The sequence below is a fragment of the Papaver somniferum genome, chromosome 3 (genome assembly GCF_003573695.1).
Source record: "Papaver somniferum cultivar HN1 chromosome 3, ASM357369v1, whole genome shotgun sequence".
Classification (NCBI taxonomy): domain Eukaryota; kingdom Viridiplantae; phylum Streptophyta; class Magnoliopsida; order Ranunculales; family Papaveraceae; genus Papaver; species Papaver somniferum.
In genome coordinates, this window is record NC_039360.1 from 191,721,309 (window position 1) to 191,741,527 (window position 20,219).

At 34.9% G+C, this 20,219-nt stretch overlaps 2 protein-coding genes across 7 annotated transcripts; one reads left to right on the plus strand and one right to left on the minus strand.

Moving 5' to 3' along the window:
* Positions 1 to 10,604: 10,604 nt before the first annotated feature.
* On the plus strand, positions 10,605 to 11,444 carry LOC113360462 (uncharacterized mitochondrial protein AtMg00310-like). Its single transcript, XM_026603970.1, has one exon. The coding sequence runs from the start codon at positions 10,605 to 10,607 to the stop codon at positions 11,442 to 11,444; it is 840 nt and encodes a 279-aa protein (XP_026459755.1).
* A 1,288-nt stretch (positions 11,445 to 12,732) lies between these two features.
* On the minus strand, positions 12,733 to 18,853 carry LOC113358316. Of its 6 annotated transcripts, none has more exons than XM_026601850.1 (10): positions 18,682 to 18,853; positions 18,315 to 18,524; positions 17,699 to 18,010; positions 17,383 to 17,605; positions 17,035 to 17,181; positions 16,822 to 16,946; positions 15,974 to 16,178; positions 15,516 to 15,769; positions 14,758 to 14,899; positions 12,733 to 13,155 (listed from the first exon to the last, which is right to left on the minus strand). In XM_026601850.1, exons 2-10 carry the CDS (start codon positions 18,428 to 18,430, stop codon positions 12,976 to 12,978), a joined length of 1,704 nt encoding a protein of 567 aa, XP_026457635.1. In that variant the 5' UTR covers positions 18,431 to 18,524; positions 18,682 to 18,853; the 3' UTR covers positions 12,733 to 12,975. The 6 variants fall into 6 exon arrangements, with proteins under 6 accessions (XP_026457635.1, XP_026457633.1, XP_026457632.1 ...); XM_026601848.1 differs by having other exon boundaries at positions 18,303 to 18,524; XM_026601847.1 differs by having other exon boundaries at positions 12,734 to 13,155; positions 17,699 to 18,013; positions 18,303 to 18,521.
* Positions 18,854 to 20,219: the final 1,366 nt, after the last annotated feature.

Genomic DNA, 20,219 nt, shown 5'->3' on the forward strand with positions numbered 1-20,219 from the left:
AATGTGTATGTATGAAAACTATCATACTTATACGACTTTTGTCTCAAGAGTAGGAGATAGAGTAGATAGACTTTTGAGTGACAAGATGAGTTCAAGTCTCCACATACCTTTTGGTCGTATGAAGTTCCACTGGTTCCTTGAGTAATTCTTCGTCTTTGCAAGATAATCGCCATGGAGTCTGGAGCTCAAATATTCCTAACTATCCTAGACCGAGACTTATTCATAAGTATACTAGAAATCAAGACATATAGTTTTGATCACTAATATTGAAAAACATGCTTGAGATAGCAACGCATGCGAGTTCGACCGAGCAATGCTCTAACAAATATATTATTAAACATGATAACTGGGTAAGCTACGGTTTAAGAACTATGTTAATTTATCTAAACATTCAAAATTAGAATGAAGATGTAATGATGTGCCGAAATTCCACTTATGAAATATATGGTACTTTTCTATCGATGCATGATGATGGGTTTGTTTGCAAAATTCATAATTTCGAGGAATTAATAATTCTATGGGATTAAAAATTCTGGCATTCATGTAAATTCCTCATGTATTTGGTAACTCGGTTAAGATTCTTAGGATTTGTAGAGTTTTCTTTTTTTAAAGTCTATGTACTGTTTGGTACTTCCCTTAGAATCTTTTTTATACACATATAAGATTTAGAATTGAGGATTTAAATCCCTTGATAAGTGGGTCTATAAATTCTTTGATAAGTTTCCCAACAAATCTTAAGGGGAGGAGTCGGACTCCATATTGAGGATTTGGTGGAAAGTGATTCTCATAGGAAACGTGATTCCAGGAATTTAGACAACTAAAATACCAAAGGAAACATAATTCCACCAAATTCCATTGACCCATAAATCCCATCTTTAAAATTCTGCATCCAAACGCACCGTCTGAGAAATCTCTTTTAAAGCAAAGGAGTTCAGTTAGTAAAATGTTGCTACTGTCCTATCTATTTAATAGTCAAATACCCTGATGTGACCCGGGAGATTCTGTTAACTACCCGTGTTTGTATTTTTATATGCTTCAAGCCTTCTAGCACCCCTGGGCCCTGGCACCTCAATGACCTTCATAACAGCTTCCACTCATTCAGTGCCGCATGAATATGGGGTGAATCTGCTATCCATTGTTTGAGTTCAAGTGTAGCCATCTGAGGTTCTAAGAGCATCTCTAACGGGGTGCTAAAAATCTTACGTGGAATTTTTATGTAGATCCTTATTTATGGGGTTTTGTATATGTGGTAAAAATAGCAATGCTTTGCTCATGTACCATCTCCAATGGTGAAGGGTCTTATTTTTAAGATTAGTTGTTTGGATAAATAATAAAAGTGATTTCTTTTTTTCTATTGGTTTAGAAAAATTTATTTGGAAATAATAATTAAAAAAGTTGTTCAATTGATGACATGGAGGTCATTTTCAAGGTCTAAATAAGACTTTCTATATGACCTTCTTATTTATTTTCACACCCTTCCTTTTCGTAGGACCTATTATTAGAGATGAATTTGTGGAAAATGGGTGTGTAAAATTTTATGTGTCATGAAAAATAAATAATTTCACCCACTATTGGAGATGCTCTAATGGTCGAATCTAGTCAAACTATAGACTGGAATAAAAAAATGATAGTAATTCTTTCCAGAAATACAAGGAATGTTTACAAAGAATTGGTAAGGTATAAATTAATCAAATATGGAATCCCTAAAGCTTCCTAAATGGCTAAATCTATACCAACAAAAGTAATAGATTATGCCAAAGTTTAGGGATATTTTGTGTTTCTTCCCCTGTAAAGATAGCATTACCTTCTCTAAAAATTTAATTAGATACCTTCCGTCGTCACTTTTTTCATCCAATTCTCTTTAGTTGACTCAGCAATAATGCATGTGTGGCAAGTATAAAAATATTTTCGACGAACTACCTAAAATACCCATGTATTCATATATTGCGATTACTAACTAATAAGATGAGGATAGTTTGGAAAAATTCACCGAATTATTTTTATATTTACCACGTGTGCACCATTGCTGAGTCAGACTAATTATAATTGGATAGAAAAACTAACAAGAGAGAAGGTATCACTAATTAAATCTCTCTAGGGGAGGTAATACAAAATCTTTAAGGGAGGAAACACAAAATACCACAAAAATTTATTAGGGTCTAGAATTTGGAAACCGGTCCTCACATAAAGTAGAAACTTTAAGCATATTTCTCAGACACTTTATTTTCATGTTAATGGAGGTGATTAAGCCTATTTCTCAAACACTTCTTTTTCATATTAATGGAGGTGAATTTGGCACGTATTGTTTTCGGGAAAATCATACATATACAAACAAAGCTTATCTAATAAAAATGGCAGTTCTTGATTTTGAAAGAGTTGGAACGATGAAAATTAAGATAATATAATATTAATAAAAATTAAGTAAAAATAGCTAAGCCATGTAAATATTTGGAGTATTGTACTCTGCAGAAACATCTTGGCATGGTATCTCTTTGCCGACCTAGTCACCTCTTTTCTTCTCTCGATAATACAGCCTAGAGCTTCTCCAATAGAATGTACAGTAGAATTTTTCTAATTAATACTCGATTATTTAATAAACTCTCTTAAATAATATTTTTGGTTGGTCCCGAGTCGGGGACAACGTGCTAAATTAATAATTCGCTAAAATTATAAGATAATACTTTTTTTATTACCTATGTAGGCCCCATATGAAATATAAATTAATAATGCATTATATATATATATCTATTCAATACATTAATGATTTACAAAGACTTTTTGAAAAATGATTTAATTGTCTTCTGTTTTTTGCTAAAATCAATATCGCATTGAATTTCATCTCTAATTTGTCTTGTCATTGCAAGAATTTTTGGTGTTGTTGGATTATCCTTCTTGTGCTTGAATAATGCTCTACGAATTTCATCGATCATTGTTGTTTTTGTATTTTTTTTTTTGATAAGTCAAAATTTGTATTAATAGATAACAAATTTACAAAGAAGAGTTTACAAGAAAAGACGTCAAAGCAACCCCAAAAACTTGTAAACTACTTGAAACGATAATAAGAAACATTTTGATATTCAACTGAAGTTAAAAAATGAGGTCTTCCATCATAATGCAATCCCACTTCATTAGCCAATAAACATCCACGCTTAGCCATTTTATCCGCAGAAAAATTCACCTCCCGAAAAGTGTGAATGAATCTAATAGACTCACAATATCTACAAATTTGCATCCATCTCCTCCTTGAGAACCAAGGGATGGTAGAATGTTTGAAAGCTTGAACAACATCAAAAGAGTCTGAATGTACACAAATTCGCCCAAAACCCGAACGCATAGCCCACTCTAATCCAACAATAATTCCATATAGCTCCGCTAAGTAATTTGAAGTAACCCCAAGGCCGATACTCATAGCTCCAAGGACTGAACAATTTGCATCTCTGGCCACCACTCCAGCTCCGGCAATGCCTGGATTTCCTCGCACCGCGCCATCACAACAAATCTGGAGTTCATTGTCATCCGAAGGTTCCCAAAACACTTCAACAGGTTGTTGATGCTTGACACTTCTATGGACCACTCGGAAATAATCAAGTAGCAGCACATCATCCACAAAGTTATGCATATGACTCCTTAGCCGGACTGAATAGTCTTGAATCATCTTCAGCACTCGCTTATAAAACAGGTTCCAGTTAGCTTTCTTGTGTTCAAATAAGCATTTTTTACGCATGGCCAAAGTTCCGACCTGACGACCAGATTTGCAACCAACCACAAGTCATGGACCATTTTACTTCTACTCTTGGCTGCCTTGAATGAAACAACAAGATTATAATTAGCTGAAAGACCAAAAATATTTGAAATCCAAAGTCAAGCACGAGCTGCAAAAGTACACTGAAAAAGAATACGCTCCAGCGATTCTTCCTCAGTGCCACACAACACATTGTTGATTTTGTAACACATTTAAGATGAGAAGCCATATTTGTGTGTATGATTTGTTTGTGTTAATAATATGATTTCATATTGTAGTTCTATATGAAATATTATTCTTTTTGATAAAAATTTATTTAGAAAACATGATTTTATATTGTGTTTATTTTTGTAGGGCCTACGGCCCAACCAGAAGCCTAAGGGTTTCTCTTTACATGTATATAAAGGATACTTTACCTATGTAATAGGCTAATCAATAGAAATCCTTCTCTTCTCTGCCTATTCCTTTTTCCCCTATTATTCTACTACAACACGTTATCATGCACGAAGCTATACCGCGGAGCTATATTGGATCAGTTGATTTTTTTTTTTTGGATGCGTTTCCAGGTATTTCTTTTGAACAAAGAAATTTCGTGTCATAGTATATATTAGGGTTCCACGAAAGCATGATTATCAAACTATAGATTTGACCATTAGATTTTAATGAAAATTTAGTATGTTCAACCCAATTAGTCTCTATTTTCTCTGTTAAAATTCCTATCAAATCGGAATATGATGCAATCTCCAAATTATGATTTTAGTAGAACTGTCTTCGTTTTGAAAACCCTAATTATAACAGCGTCGAAAAACCTAAGTTTCGTATAGTTTTAACCGTTGGATTATTTTGTAATTTTTATATGTGGTATATGTTATCCTCATGGAGATACTGTAAAAATTTCATAAAGATCCAGCCATGGAAAGTAGTCCTAAGTACGTGATATTTGCTTCTGTGTCCACATAAACGTGAATTGGAACAATTATACAGCGTCATAAATATCTTTTTATCTAGCCATTGGATGTCTTTGAAATTTTAATATGTTTGTCGAAATATTGTAGTAAATCTACATTAAAAACTGCATCATGGATTCATGATCGGACTATGATGCATTTGTCTGTCTATCAGAACAGTTGAAAGAAGAATTTTTTTCAATTTTTTGGGTTAACGATATGTTTTGGGCTCATATGCTAATAGTTTCACACTTATTAGTATTTCATATGTAATGGACCATATATCTTTAGTTGTTTATATTCATTAAACATGACCTTGTCAACCCAATGGACCGGGTCTTGACCAAATAGTTGACCAGACTTTGACTAAACCAATTCGACTCTAATTTGACCATTTGAACTCAGAAGTACTTGAGTACCACTAAAGAGTCTATGATGTCGAAGTTTGTGTACATAAGTACAATACTTTCTTCATAAAATTCTTCAACTTATAAAGATACACCTTTCAAAGAGGAATCCATACCTTCAACATTTCCAAGGCGACATATTAACTTCAAACGATGTATTGCTTTGAAGGAAGTTTGTCGAAACATTCATTTTCCCCGAAACTTGAATGTTAAGTGGGATGTAATCCACCTGTTAGACTATAATGAGTCAATAACTTTGACAATGATATGTTGTAATTAAAAGCACACCTCATGTTTTGTGGAAAGAAACTCACAAAAGTTTCCATGAGTCAGAGATGTAATTCTGTCTCCAGTAGTAATGATACAAAGTAAATGTATCTACCTATAATGGGACAAAGATGTAATTCTGACTCATACCAATGAAAGTTTCAAATCTTGGTATAAGCATTTTACTGAGAATGATTCAAGCGTTGTAATGCAAGTATCATATATTAATAGTCAACTACAAGAGATATAGGGAGTTTAAAGGAAAACGAACACATTATATTCTTGGAGAAGGTCATGCCCTAGACATCAACATTAATGGAAACAAGAAATTTTCCAAGTCAATACACTTACCCATCTTTTTCCTTACCTTTATTCAATCGAAATCGTATGGTTAGATTCTACATTTTGATCCTAAATTGTTGTCTACATGATAGTTTGACATATATTTCATTAGCTAAAATAAAGAATTTTTTTTTGCGAAGAATTAAATTCATTTTCTTCACTTATGGAATGAAAAGTATATCATTTTCATGAGACTTAAATACTCTAAAGAACTTGAGATATACTCAAAAGTACTTGAGTTATAAGGATCATTCATACATTATGATGAAAAGTATATCATCTTCATGAAGGGTGACACTCTAAAGTAAATGAGATATATTTTCCTTTGTTATGTAATAAGGTCACACCACTTATTACACGAAACTCTTAAGGAATTTAAATTAGTTGTTGAACTATTTAATGTGACTACGATGATTGGATCATCCAACGAAGCGATGCTCAAATTTTGTTTCCAACATGGAACAAAGATTAAAAGTCACAAAATCTCTACATATACTGAGAACTAATCTAATCACCTTGTTAAATTCCAAAGAAACCCATGCAAGTGGATATCATATGGAAACTCACAATGATGAGAATGTAATTGATTGCATCTTTTGTAGTCTCTAATATATTTGGAAGGAAATATATCTTAGAGAAACTAATGAGTCAATCTAGTGAAATGTAAATCACTATAATATTTGGATTGAATCCATATTGACTTCGACGATGAAATATTTGGAATTGACTCATACAGACTTTGACATAACCATAAAGGCACTTTGGTTGTGACATGATGTTTCGTTTTGAAAGGACTCATACGTACATCACTGTGTTTGAGTGGACGAGACAAGGGGAAAAAGATTGACAGGATGTACAGTAACAACATATCTCTCAATAAGTGTTCTCTAAAGAACTAGATGCAAAACCCCCCTTCCCGTTATGCTTTTAAGTAAGAGAGCATATCACTCGTTTCACAAAACCTTCAGTAAAATAGGATCGAGACCATCCTAAGATGCAAATGGTAAACAATCCATATTACAAAGAAAACGAGGTGATATTTAGAAAAATATCCATGCAGAATGCGGACCATTAAAGTGACTTATGGCTCTCGTGGATTTTTGACATTTTGGACTAGTTATAGTTCCCAAATAATGTTGCGTTTGGAAAACTACTAGCAAACATTATACACGTAAGGACTCACCATCCCTTGTAAATGCTAGAGAGTATACATCAAAAGGACTTGATGTTTATTGCATGTTTAATAGGATCAATGTAGAGCATCATATACCCTATGGTCTCGCAAAGTCTATCATCAAAGGTTACATATGGTGCCTACGTCATGGTTATGCGTACAAACCTACCTTTAACTTATTGGGGAATATGCTATATTACACGCATCTTCACTTATTCGTTTTATACTCACAATTGGTCAACCGTTCTTTGTGTACCAGTTGGTAACTGGATATCAGCCTGACATTTTGTGTTCTTACACATTTTTGGTTGCACTATATATGTGCCCTTACGACTCCACATCGTACTATGATGGGTCATCGAAATGATTAAGTGATTATGTTGGACAAGAATTTCCAATAATTATCCGCATTTTAAAACCTTTGGCAGGAGATCTTTTAACGCTAGATTTGCGGGTTATCACTTTAATGAGACAGTCTTCTGGTCGTTAGGGGGAGATACGAAAAAGTATTTTCTAAGGGAACGACAGGAATTGTCGTGGTGTGTTCCCACTGTGTCTCATATTTATTCTTGTACTCCACAAATATAAATGCGAAGTGAAAGAATAATCGATTTTCAGAAAGTACATTGATTTCGCTAAAGTGATGAGATCACACATACCAGCTGCAAACCTACCTGCAAGGTTACAAATCCTCAATAAGGGATATACACCATAGACTAAGGTGTTCAACTACACTTAGTGGAAGTGTGGTTGAGGTCGTATCTCCATAAAGGAAGTTGGAGAGACCACTTGGTTCAATCAATCCTCACCTAGAAAGGAAGTAGGTGAGGAAGGCACAACTTACTTATATCATAATAAATCATTTCATAAGATTGTCTCTGAATATGTCCATGAATCAAACTGGAGGACGCTCCGAAGTTTACTGATTTTCGAGAACAATGACATCCCAAGTGGATTATGAGAATGTGCACGAGTCAATGGAAAGATCATGCGAGCATCTTGATGATTAATTTCATATACACTTGCTTAAGGAAATAGAGCAAGATGAGATCGAACCCCTTGTTGCTTAATGTCAACAAATAGCATATTTGGCCTATACAATCCAGGTAGAACTTGGTTCTTTGACAAATACATAGGTATTTGGTGTGGTAGTGCTAACCAATCAAGTGTAAAGTTTATTGAACATACATGATTAATTTTTCATAAAGCATAATGAGAAGAAAGAAGTCTTAAAGTATAAAGACTCGCCTTGTGGCACGAGGTTTCTCACAAAGCCCTGGAATTGTTTTGTAATGAACTTTATAGTTTTCGGCTACTCAATTAGCTTGGTAATTTCAAAAGGACTTGAAATGCGGCATATGTATGTGGTTGTTACGTATCTCTGAAAGAATCAAGAGATAGAAGATATTTACAAAAGTGCTTGATAGCCTTATGGATATTTACCACATAGAGCGTTTACAGTTAGATGGAACGCTCACTTATGGATAGAAGCAATCAGGCGGATGTGGTATACCCGTCTAAGTGGCTATTTGATTTGGAGGGGATAGACAAGTAAGTTATTTTTCCTTGCGTATTCACAAGAAAGTTCCTGATTTGGAATTGTAGCTACCTATGTCGATGGTACAGACATGATGGGTACTCTTGATGTAATAAGAGACCTTAAAATCTATTTGAAATCCGAATTTGAGATTAAAAATATGGGAAAGCTCGACTGAATACTGAGCTTGTGGTATATCATTCCACCAGTTTGCATATGTCTAAAGTTGTCAGGCAATTTAATAAAGACATGCATCCTGATAGCACTCCCATGATTAGTCGAGGTTCAAATGTAAGTAAGTGACCATTTTGTCTAAAGGAAGATGACGAAGATGTGTTGGGGATGAAATTCCCATATATAAGTATAATATACGCATTGTTGTACTTAATATAGTAATATACTCGATTAAATTTTACATCCTCATGGAACTTGTTAGCTAGATATAGCTCAGCGCCAATGCAACGTCATTGGAGGTACAATGAATGTAATCATGTACTTAAAAGTAACCACTGACATGAGTTTGTTTTATCCCAGCAAAGACATAAAAATGAATGCTAAAGGAACTATAATCCAAAGGTTGTTGATTATGAAGGAACAATGATCTCTTCTCCAACAAAAGTAATCGTGGGGAGATATCGTAGACTATTTTCTAAGTCATTACCGATATTCAGTTTCGAAAAGTACATGACTAAAGAAACTGTCTGGAACAACTCTGAAAGTAATCAGGGGAGATGCCGACATCAGGGGGAGGATCCAAGGATATGATGTCAACATATTTTACTTCGAAATTGAAGCTGTGTTGTACTATTTTTCCCTTCGATCGAGAATAGTTTTTCCCAAAGGGTTTTGTTACTCGACAGGTTTTTAGCGAGACGACACTAAAAACATCAAGTATGTTGAACGTTGAAGACATAGAGATCGCGTTGATGTTACTGAAAATATCTGAATCAAAGAAATGAAACGCGATACTCTCTTAAGCAAACATAACTTCCAGAATCAACAACATGGTCTTATAAACATTAAAGTCACCAAAGTAAAGTGTGATAAACTCCTTTTGAATGCATTAGACTAATGAAAATTATCGGACATCAGGGGGAGCATCTAATGGTGTGTTCAACTATTTTCCTTCACCGAGGTTGCATTTTCCCACAGGGTTTTGTTACTCGGCAAGGTTTTTAATGAGGCAACATATTTGAGTCCATCTATGTTCTAAGTTTGCTTAATATTGTACTCTTTTTCTTTAGTTCAGGTTTTGTCATTCTGGGTTTTCCTGACGAAGTTTTAACGAGGCAATTAACTTAGACTCTTCGATCTTTGAAAATTGTATTGCATGTGATGAACTACATGTAAAGTACGTGACAACATGTGAAGTATTACATGTGAAGAGTTTTACCAAGGTTTTATCCCACTGGATTTTTCCTTGTCAATGTTTTAATGAGGCGATTGATTTCGGCACAAGTCATCAAGAAGAGGACGACATTTGAAGACCTACATTCGAAGCACTATACGTGAAGCACTATAAACGGAGTTCTACTGGACTACACAAGGGGGAGTGTTGTAGGGCCTACGGCCCATTGATGTGCGGCCCAACTAGAAGCCTAAGGGTTTCTCTTTACATGTATATAAAGGATACTTTACCTATGTAATAGGCTAATCAATAGAAATCCTTCTCTTCTTTGCCTATTCCTTTTTCCCCTATTATTCTACTAAAACATTTATAAAAAAATACGATTTAATATTGATATTGTGTCTATATAAGAAATTAAAAATATGATTGGATATTGATTAGTAAACCTAGTGATGAATGAGTGATAGTAATCAATTACACTTAGTTTTTTCTTACTATTTTTGTCAAAGTTAAGAAACCCCATTAATTTTTATCACCTCAAATCATGTAATCAGCCCCACATTACAAACAACGTTATTAATTTCTATGTGTGCCTTGATCATGAAATGGTCGTCAGCATATCGATTAGAATAAGTTGAAGAAATCATATATATGATTAAGCTGTATTCACTTTTTACATGTTGCCAATTTCTAAGTGGTTTACTTAAAGTCAGAGAACTAAGTATCAGTGAGGAAAAGTATCTTGGTTTGCCTTTCTTTGTGGGAAGAAATAAAAAATTTCCTTTCTCTAATCTTGCAGATAAGATGGAAAATAAAATGACAAAATGGTGCTCTATAAATATGGCAGAGGCAGGGAGGTCTGTAATGGTGAGAAATGTTACAAATGCCATCCCAGTCTATCATATGCTGAGTTTCAAACTCCCAGATGTTACCATTAAGAAGATGAATTCCATACAACAAACTTTTTGGAGGAAGAAGAAGACAAATAAAGGAAGGCCACCAATATCTTGGAAAAATGCTAACAAACCAAAGGAAGAGGGAGGTCTTGGTTTTAAAGATCTCAAACTGTTTAATAGAGCATTACTGGCAAAATCTGCTTGGAGGATATGCACAGATAACACTTCTATTTGTGCACAATCCTTAAAAGCTAAATATTTCTCAGATGGAAGGATATTTGATTCAAAAGAAAACTCAAACTTTACAGGGTCCTGGAAGAGTATTCGTTCTGAATTACCCTTCATCAAAAATAATACTTGTTGGTGTATTGGTAATGGGAAGACCATCTTAATATGGAGCTACAAATGGATTCCCGAGCTATCTACTCGTCCTTCTCCTAAACAAGGTTGTAGTAACTTTCAAGACTATAATTATGTATACCAACTCTTCTCAGATTCTGGGGGGTGGAATCAGACTCTCATATTTGCTCTCTTTGAAGCTCCAGTGGAAAGACTTGTTCTAAATACTTCAATTCATATGAATCACCCAGATAGACTGGTATGGACTCCAGAAAGAAATAGGAGTTTCTCAGTAAAATCTGCATATAGAAAAATGTATGAAGAGCAGAATACAGATCAGTCTATTGGCCAAAGAATGCAATCTATCTTCAAGAGATTATGGAAGTTGCCTATTCTACCTAGGATTTCACAATTCATCTGGAAGTGCTTGAAGGATATTCTTTAAACAAAGGATAAATTGTATTATGTTATACAAAATGGAGACTACAGCTGTCCTCTTTGTTCAGGAAATTTGGAAACTTCTTCACATAGTATCCTCCACTGCAATCTCTCAAAAGCAGTCTGGTTTGCAGTATTAGGTATTTATATACAAGATAATGCAACTTTGGTGGATTGGTTCTCTGATTGGTTTGATAAGCTTCAAGCCAAGCAGATTCAGGAAGATCAACTCTATAGAATAACTATTACAGTTTGGTGTATTTGGAATGCAAGATGTGATAATGTCTTCAAAGGGAAGAAGATAACTCCAGATTCAGTCATCATGAGGAGTAAATTAGAAATAGATCTCTTGAAACCTAGAAGATCGAGTTAGCATTCCAACTAATCCTATCAGACAAAACAGGATGAATCTGCATTGGAATCCACCTAGTATAGGCACTTTTAAAATAAATGTTGATGGTTCTTTCAATTATACTACTAAATTAGGCGACATAGGACTAATATTGCGTGATTTTGCAGGGAAGCACAGGGGATCCAAATGTTTCTTCCTAGACAATGCGCTGAGTCCAGAGCAGGTGGAATGCAAAGGTTTGTGGAAAGCTTTACAATGGGCAGAGGATATGCAACTTGACAAGGTGGTATTTGAGCTGGACTCGCAATTAGTAGTTGATGCAGTGAACTGAGAGAACTTCAATTCAGACTGGAGGATTCACAATTTGATTTTAGATATAAAAAGTATGCTTAAGAATAAAACGTTCTGGCATTGTTACTATGGTTTACAAGGTCAGTTTTTCAAAAACATTAGATAAGATGCTAGCTTTTTCAACTTTTTGAGTTAACTGAGTCGACATTTGCTGGAGTTTCTTAACTCTTGCTTCCTTTGCGACGAAGTCTGCTGCAGAATTATATTTCCTGGCAATAAAGTTGACTCGTGCTTGAGGGAGATCCTTCAAAATCGTCTTAACTGCCTGCATTGAGTTTTCTACTATCCAAGAGATATCGGCGCTAACCTTATTAATTGAGTCCGTCAGAGTCTTACAGTCGGTGATTATTGAGACACTAGATAAGATATTATTTACTATCTTAAATATGGTCGAGTATCGTGACAAACAAAACCTGTACTCCCTATTTCATTAAATTAGGGGATATTTATAAAAAAATATGTATAATTTGATAATCTTTATACTCGTACCTCCTCATTGTCTTAAAATATGTGCAAACTTGAATTATGTCATCTATTTAGGAACATTGAAATCATATCATGGTGTCAATTAGCGCACAATGTTCTGCAAAACTGACTTAACTAACTCAAGCTATAGTGTTATCATTTTAAACTGCAAAGAGAATTATAGAATTGCAGATTACAATGTAACTTGAAACCTTCCTTCCCACCTGTTTATATGAACTCACTCCTAATTTATCAGATAGCCTTGAAGAAATTCTACACTCCTAATTTATCAGATAGCCTTGAAGAAATTCTACGAGGACAAATGCAGAATTCTTTAACTATAAAATTTTCCTGAGTCATCAATGGGCTATTATATGCGCCGCTTACTTTCTGTATGCAGTTTGATGTAGTATATTATCCTAATTAAAGTACAGAATATGTTAACATTTCCTCTATATAATTTTGTTCCTCTGGACCACGGGTCGTTGGACACTGCTGCTACTTGACTTTGTCGAGTTGAACGATCTTCAAAATTAGACTTAGCCATGCCCTGCATCTTACCGAAGCTATGGTAATTATCCTTGGCTAGTATATAAACAATAATTGCTACAGTAAAAGAGTTTTTGACGATTATGTCGAAATAATCAGCAGAAAAATCTCAAACTTACAAGCATTCGTCGATTTCAGTAATGGAAGTTCTGGTGTTACTATAATGCTAACTCCCTTATTAATTAAAAGGAGAAAAGATTGCCGTAAGAGACACGAGACATCAAACTACTGTTACGAAATAGCTTCTTGAAATGTTGACGCACATATTATATTATCATTTTAGAGTGCAAAAAAAAATGTTGTTTTTAAGAGGAAATGTTTTACTTTACAGAAAGGTGTGGACACCATGAAATGGTTATAGAGAACGATAGGGTACAAAAAAATGTAAGAGGATCTTATGAAAATAGAGTTTTGCTTTTTCTAATCTTTTTTATGAAAAAGTAATGTGCCTGTCATTTTCTTTATTGTTTTTGTGTTCCCATTTCCACAGGAGACTAAGTTAAAAAAGCAGACGAACAAAATGACTTAATGACATAAAAATAATAGGAGTACTTTGTAAGGTTTTCCTAGATCAACAAACTTTGATTGTAAGAGTCTACAGAATTTTCAAATATTACTGTGAATTACGCCCCAAACACACCCCTAAAATATTGAAGGTGACTGAAAACAGATATAAGATAATTGGGCACATGGGTGTCATTGTTATATCAGAAATGTTTAAAGCTGGATGACACAGAAGATGGCCAATTTGTTTCAAAGAAGTCAAAGGGTGATATGCAAATATAATGAAAATGCCAGGTGCTCTGCTGATTCGGCCAGTTAACTACGGACAAGAAAAAACAGTAAACATAATCTGAATCGACGGACAATAATAAATGGAAAACCACCTTTACCCAAGTATACTTGACCTTTTCCTTTCCGGTGGACGCGACTCTTAAATTTTTATCTAGTTGAATCATACTAACATAGAAAGCCCGGGAAACGAAATTGTAAGTTATAACTACAATTAACAGTATACCTTGCATCACATAAAGTGCAGGCGACATTTTCAGCTCAAGTCTGAATGCAGTTTAAGTAAAAGAATTTTCAAATGTTGTGAAAAAAGGAGAGGGAATTTTATAGTTTTAACGTTTAAGCTTTGTGCTAGTTTACAAAATGAACACTGTTCATTTATCTATCATACAAATTATGATCTTTCAGTATGACTGATAACTAGTATGTTTGTTCATCTGTGATGGAAATGTTATTCAGTTCCTACATGCCAAGCCAGTGATTCACTTGTGTTGCTTCCAATTATCTTTTAAGCAAATATTAGGAAGCATAACTTTAGCTCTTACTTCTTATTGATATAATAAACTAGTTGCTGAAAAAAATTATGTGGTAGACTAGTACTGCACAGGACAATGCATAAATAAATAGTCTAATATGGTAAACAGAAGTCAACAAAAAAGAATAAACTTGGAACGAAGTTGTTCATCCTGACAGGTTTACATGTTGATCTGACAAAATTAGACGTCAACTTTCACTAATTTATCAAAAAGAAATATCCAACACATGATAAGCAAAGAAATCTAATGAAACAAGCAAGCAGGTGAATAGTTACCTCCACCCAAGGGACTGCCTTATCCCGCGGTAGATAAGTCCTAGGGACCTCCCAATTAAGGAAACCAGCAAAAATGAAATAGCACTGCTGACTTTCCCAAGAAATATCAGAGAACTCAAGAAATAAGCTGAAATAATATCTCCTGTAAAACATAAACAACCATTTTGAGTCGGCTGCATATCCTACCATTAAGAAGTACTATCATTTGGGCAGCTGGAGTAATGCATCACATAAGTTCACATTTCCACATATTATATTACTTAAAAGATGAGAGAATTGTTACTATGTGAACCTTTGGGGATCAAACCGGAACACATTGAAGTTCTTCGGGTCTTGCACAGTAAAAAAGTGCAATTTTTATGAGTTTCATAAATTGAATCTTGGCCTTAACCAATATTTCATTAAAGGAGAAGGGAAAGACTGAAAAAGAAGGGATTCGGATAGCTTGGTTAAGGTTTTCATTTCAGGATAGTATGAATATAGTATGATTCTTGGCTGTCGTGCTTCTGAGATCATAATTCTTTTATTCTTTGCTTGCCCATGCCACACTTGCATCGATATCTATTTTGAAAGCAACAACAAGCACCGGAAATGCAAATAGCGCACGGCTAGAAGATATAAAAAACACCTCTCACCTAAACTTGCTTAGAATGCCAGGCAGAATAATGTGGTTGTGCATGTCTATACTATCTTCATAAGTATTAACAAACGTACGCAAAAGATAAGAGTTAGTATGGGCCAGACTGAAAGAAATATACCATCCAGTCAAGGCCCTAAGTTCCTCGGTTCGTTTTACAGCCATGGACAGTTGGCTTATCACAACATAGTGCAACATGGATATTGGACGGGCAGGTTTCTTGAGGGGAAGCTTCTGCCACCAGTGCAGATTCTTTGCCTCACTACTGTCTGAATCCTCAGGAAGACGGACACTAAATGTTGACAAGTCAAAACGGTCCTCATACATTAATATTATTGAGTCCATATTTTGGTGCATCCACTTATTCAATGCTACCTGCCATAAGAAAGTGAGATTCGGGTGAGTGCCTTCACATTGAAGCAAATTTCGGCATTGACTTGGCTTATACGATATCACCTGCAGTTTATTACCATCATGACACATGCAGAAAAACTAAACCTAGTACATCGCAATCTATTGTAGAGAAGTGGTAAAACAGAGATCCTTATGCAAAGGAACTGGAGAAGCAAAACACTTTACCTCATTGCGCAATTTTTGAAGTTCTCGAGTACACATAGAACACAAGATCAAACCCAGGCGATTCATATCCTTGGACATATTACTGTCAACTGAAATCAGTTCCAAATAATTACTCGTAATCCCATCTGCCAAATTAATCACCAGATCTTCTAAGATGTCAACCCCAAACAGGACAAACAAGTTTACATCATAGCGGCAACCAACTCTGGTACAAGGCAAATAAAAACAGGTTAAAGTGGCGGGCATCATTGCATAAAATAAAGGTTGTATCATTCAGACACTTTTTCATGAAATACTAACAGATACAAAAGAATAAGTGACAACAATAAGCCCAATTATACAAATAAGAGCAGTAATAATAGCAAGCACGGAAAAGAAAAAAGTGGAAAAAGACCAGATGTGTTTAAGGTTAGCTATGCCATTTTGAAACCCCGTAGCATTTAGATTCTAGCCCATAAGCATTATGTAAATGTCACAGTACTAATGGCTCAGAGCCACAAACCGACAGGGCATCTCTAAAAGAACATGCCAAAGCTGGGTTTGGAGATGAATTCGTCAGCAATCAAATTTATTGGATAAAGCTTGGAAAACTATTTGGTGCATGTACATTGTTGTACCTTAATAATCTATGCCTAGACAGGAGATTAGTCTTTATGTACAATTACATGGAGAAATTAGATGCACGTCAAAGTAACCATAAATCATGAAGCGCTTTGCTGGCTTCTACAGACCATTTACCAGTGTGACACCAGTTGCCCACATAATATTAGACTACCAGATACACTAAAACGTGCAGAATAGTTTGCTTAGTTTCCAAAAGCACGAGCAACTAGGAGAAATAAGAATACCCGAGGGAGCCATATCTGAGAAAGAATAAGAATTCTGCATAGAGATCTTCCTTGCCAGAATTTTCAATGTTACGTAGAATACTTTCATCTCCTTCCAACTTTTTGTACATTGTCGGAAATATATCCTGGAGAAAATTTAAATTAATGATTTTTAATTAACATTTCAATCTATGGCTTTAAGCAAACATTAAACTTTCCCAGCAGACTACATACCTTATTGTGCTTCCTATTTTCCAGAGAGAGTTCATGCTCTAGCCATGTATCAAAAATTACTGGAGTGGATTTTTGTATAATTCTTGATACTTCTGCTAATCGATCATCTCTTCCAATATCTCCACAGCCACCTGAGATGCAATTGACCTGGAAATACATGAAACTTTTAGTTAGACGGAGAACAATAAAAATAGAAATGGACTCAAAAGCATCAGAGCTGCTTTCTGCCTTTATCAACAGCTTATCTACATTAGCAAGACATGGTATTCAATAAACGTCGAAATCAGAATGGACAAGCAAACTGAGATGTGAAAAAGAGACATAAATGGATAAAGAGACAGTGCCTGCCTCTTTCTCGAGTTGTTGCAAGGTAATGAAAAGCAGGCGTAACCTGGGAGCTTCACCGAGGGCATATAAACTTAATGGGTGTTTCGCATTCTGATTATTGCGCTCAGCAATTCTACTATCCAGATTACCATCATATTGAGCAGCATCAAGGGCACCAATAAGCTTCTTTTTCACTGCATCCCAAGCATACTCTACATTTACCTGGCGATCACTCTTCGCTGTACTGCAAACGGAAAATTAATTAGTAATACAATATTTCATTATTTAGATTTTTACACACTTCCATTCATGCCCTGCTCAAGTTGCTTACCCTTACCTACCAAAAGAGGTAGAGTCAGGAACGACATCACAATCTGAGACATTCTTTCTAAAAGTAAAATAACCATTCTTCGAAGGCACTACCACTCCAGCCATATATGCAAGGATTATAGTGGCCGTTAAAAGTACTTGATCGACAATGAATACACCACTGAAAGGTGTAATCTCCGAGTTTATCATCCCAAGGCAACAACACCTAACTGACCTCTCTTTTACATGAAAATGTCCCGTCAAAATGGAAGGACCACTTAGCCCATATGCTTCCCATGCCGGAGAATGAGATGTTACTCCACGGTTCTTATATGAGGACCTTCTACAACCATAGAAACAAAATATGCTTTATTATTGATTTTCCTATCATCATTCCACATCTTATGGTAGTCAACATTTCTACATCTTGCACTTAATTTGTACTTGTATAGTATACTTTAAAGGTTTAAAATCATAAAAGTAAATAGAGATAAATGTATTTGTTGATTTTCAAAAAAAAATGGTTCACTAATTTGCATCTGGACCTATGTGGTGGAGAATGTTAAGCAAATACTGCAAACTACAAGATAGGTTAAAAACAAATAGATGTTAGTAAGTTAGAAAAGGTATACCGAGATGAGGACCTTTCCACTGTTGTGAAACAAGAATTTCTAGGTATAAGTTGGCTCAGTCTATAATAGCTTGTCTGCTGCTGTAGCTTAGCAAATGACGGTATAACTGCAACTGCATATCCCGCCATTTAACAATATCTAGCATTCCGTTTCTCGATGTATCAAACCATGGTTTACCAGTACATAATCGCCACTTTTATTTTTTCCCGTTAATCGCCCCTTCTGAAACAGGAAAGGGTTAACATCACTGAGACTGTTAAAGATGAAAATCTAGGTCAGGGCTATTCTAACCAAAAAAAAAAAAAAGAGTCGGATCATTTAAATTTTTTTCCTTCCTTCTACTAACAAGACTGTCTACTAACAAGATGAGAAACCATACCTTCTTCTTCTTCTTTTTTTCCTTTGTTGCCCTAGATTAGAAACCAAATAAGTCTAAGAGAGAGTTGCGACAATACTCAGGGGAAAACAAACGGTATCAACAACCAGCCAACCACCACCATTCGAAATCCTCTTTTCTTATTTCTGGGCGCATCGTTTCAAAGTAAAGCAGTGCTATCCCGCACGACTGACTTTACTTTTTTTTTTCTTTTTTTTTTAACGAGAATCCTGCCTGTGTTGTAGGGCCTACGGACCAAGTAGGATTTGCCTTTCCATGTATGTATATGATACTGTATCCATGTAATCCTATTATTGTTACTCTCGATTTTTTTTCGTTTTGTTTTTTTGTTTTTATGAACAGAAACTCTCTATCTCTTTATCTTTTCCTATTATTCTATTACAACACGTTATCATGCACGAAGCTATGTCGCAGAGCTAGATTGGATCGGCTGATTTTTTGTTTCCATGGATGCGTTACCAGGTATTTCTTTTGAACAAAAAATATTCGTTTCATAGTACATATTAGGGTATTATGAAAGCATGATTATCAAACATAGAGATTTGACCGTTAGATTTTCATGCAAATTTAGTATATTCAACCGACTTAGTCTTTATTTACTCGTTAAAATTTCAATCAAATCGGAATATGATGCAATCTCAAAATTCTGATTTTAGTAGAACTGTTTTCGTTCAGAAAACCTAATTATAACAACGTCGAAAAACCTATGTTTACTATAATTTTAACCGTTGGATTATTCTGTAAATTTTATATGTTGTATATGTTATCCTCAAAGAGATACTATAAAAATGTCATAAAGATCCAACCATGGAAAGTACTCCAAAGTACGTGATATTTCCTGTTGTATCCACAAAAACGTGAATTGGAACAGTCATACGGCATCATAAATATCTTTTTATCTAGCCGTTGGATGTCTCTGAAATTCGGATATGTTTGTCTAGACATGATGTTGTATCTACTGTAAAACTTTTATCATGATCGGACGATGATGCAGTTGTCTATAGATCAGAACAGTTGAAAGAAGAATTTTATCAATTTTTAGGGTTAACCTTTGGTCTCATATGCTAATAGTTTCAAACTTATTATCAATGGGCCTAAATATTTCATATATAATGGATCATATATGTTTATATTCATTAACCATGACCTTGTCAACCCAATGGACCGGGTCTTGACCATACTTTGACTAAACCAATTCGACTCTAATTTGACCTTTTGAACTCAAAAGTACTTGAGCACCATTAAAGAGTCTATGATGTGGAAGTTTGTGTGCACAAATATAATACTTTCGTCATAAAAATCTTCAACTTGTAAAGATACATCTTTCAAAGAGGAAGCCATACCTTCAACATTTCCAAGGCGACATATTAACTTCAGACGATGTAATACTTTGAAGGAAGTTTGTCGAAACATTCATTTTCCCCCAAACTTGAATGTTCAGTGGGATGTAATCCACTTGTTAGACTATAATGAGTCAATAACTTTGACAATGATATGTTGTAATTAAAAGTACACCTCAC

Coding starts and splice junctions, on each gene's coding strand:
- LOC113360462 (XM_026603970.1), top strand. CDS start 10,605: ATGGCAGAGGCAGGGAGGTCTGTAATGGTGAGAAATGTTACAAATGCC.
- LOC113358316 (XM_026601847.1), bottom strand. CDS start 18,430: ATGGCGGGATATGCAGTTGCAGTTATACCGTCATTTGCTAAGCTACAG. Junction 15,770..15,973: donor TTCAAAAATTGCGCAATGAG/GTAAAGTGTTTT, acceptor TTCTTATGGCAG/GTAGCATTGAATAAGTGGAT. Junction 14,900..15,515: donor CTTAGGGCCTTGACTGGATG/GTATATTTCTTT, acceptor TATGTTTTACAG/GAGATATTATTTCAGCTTAT.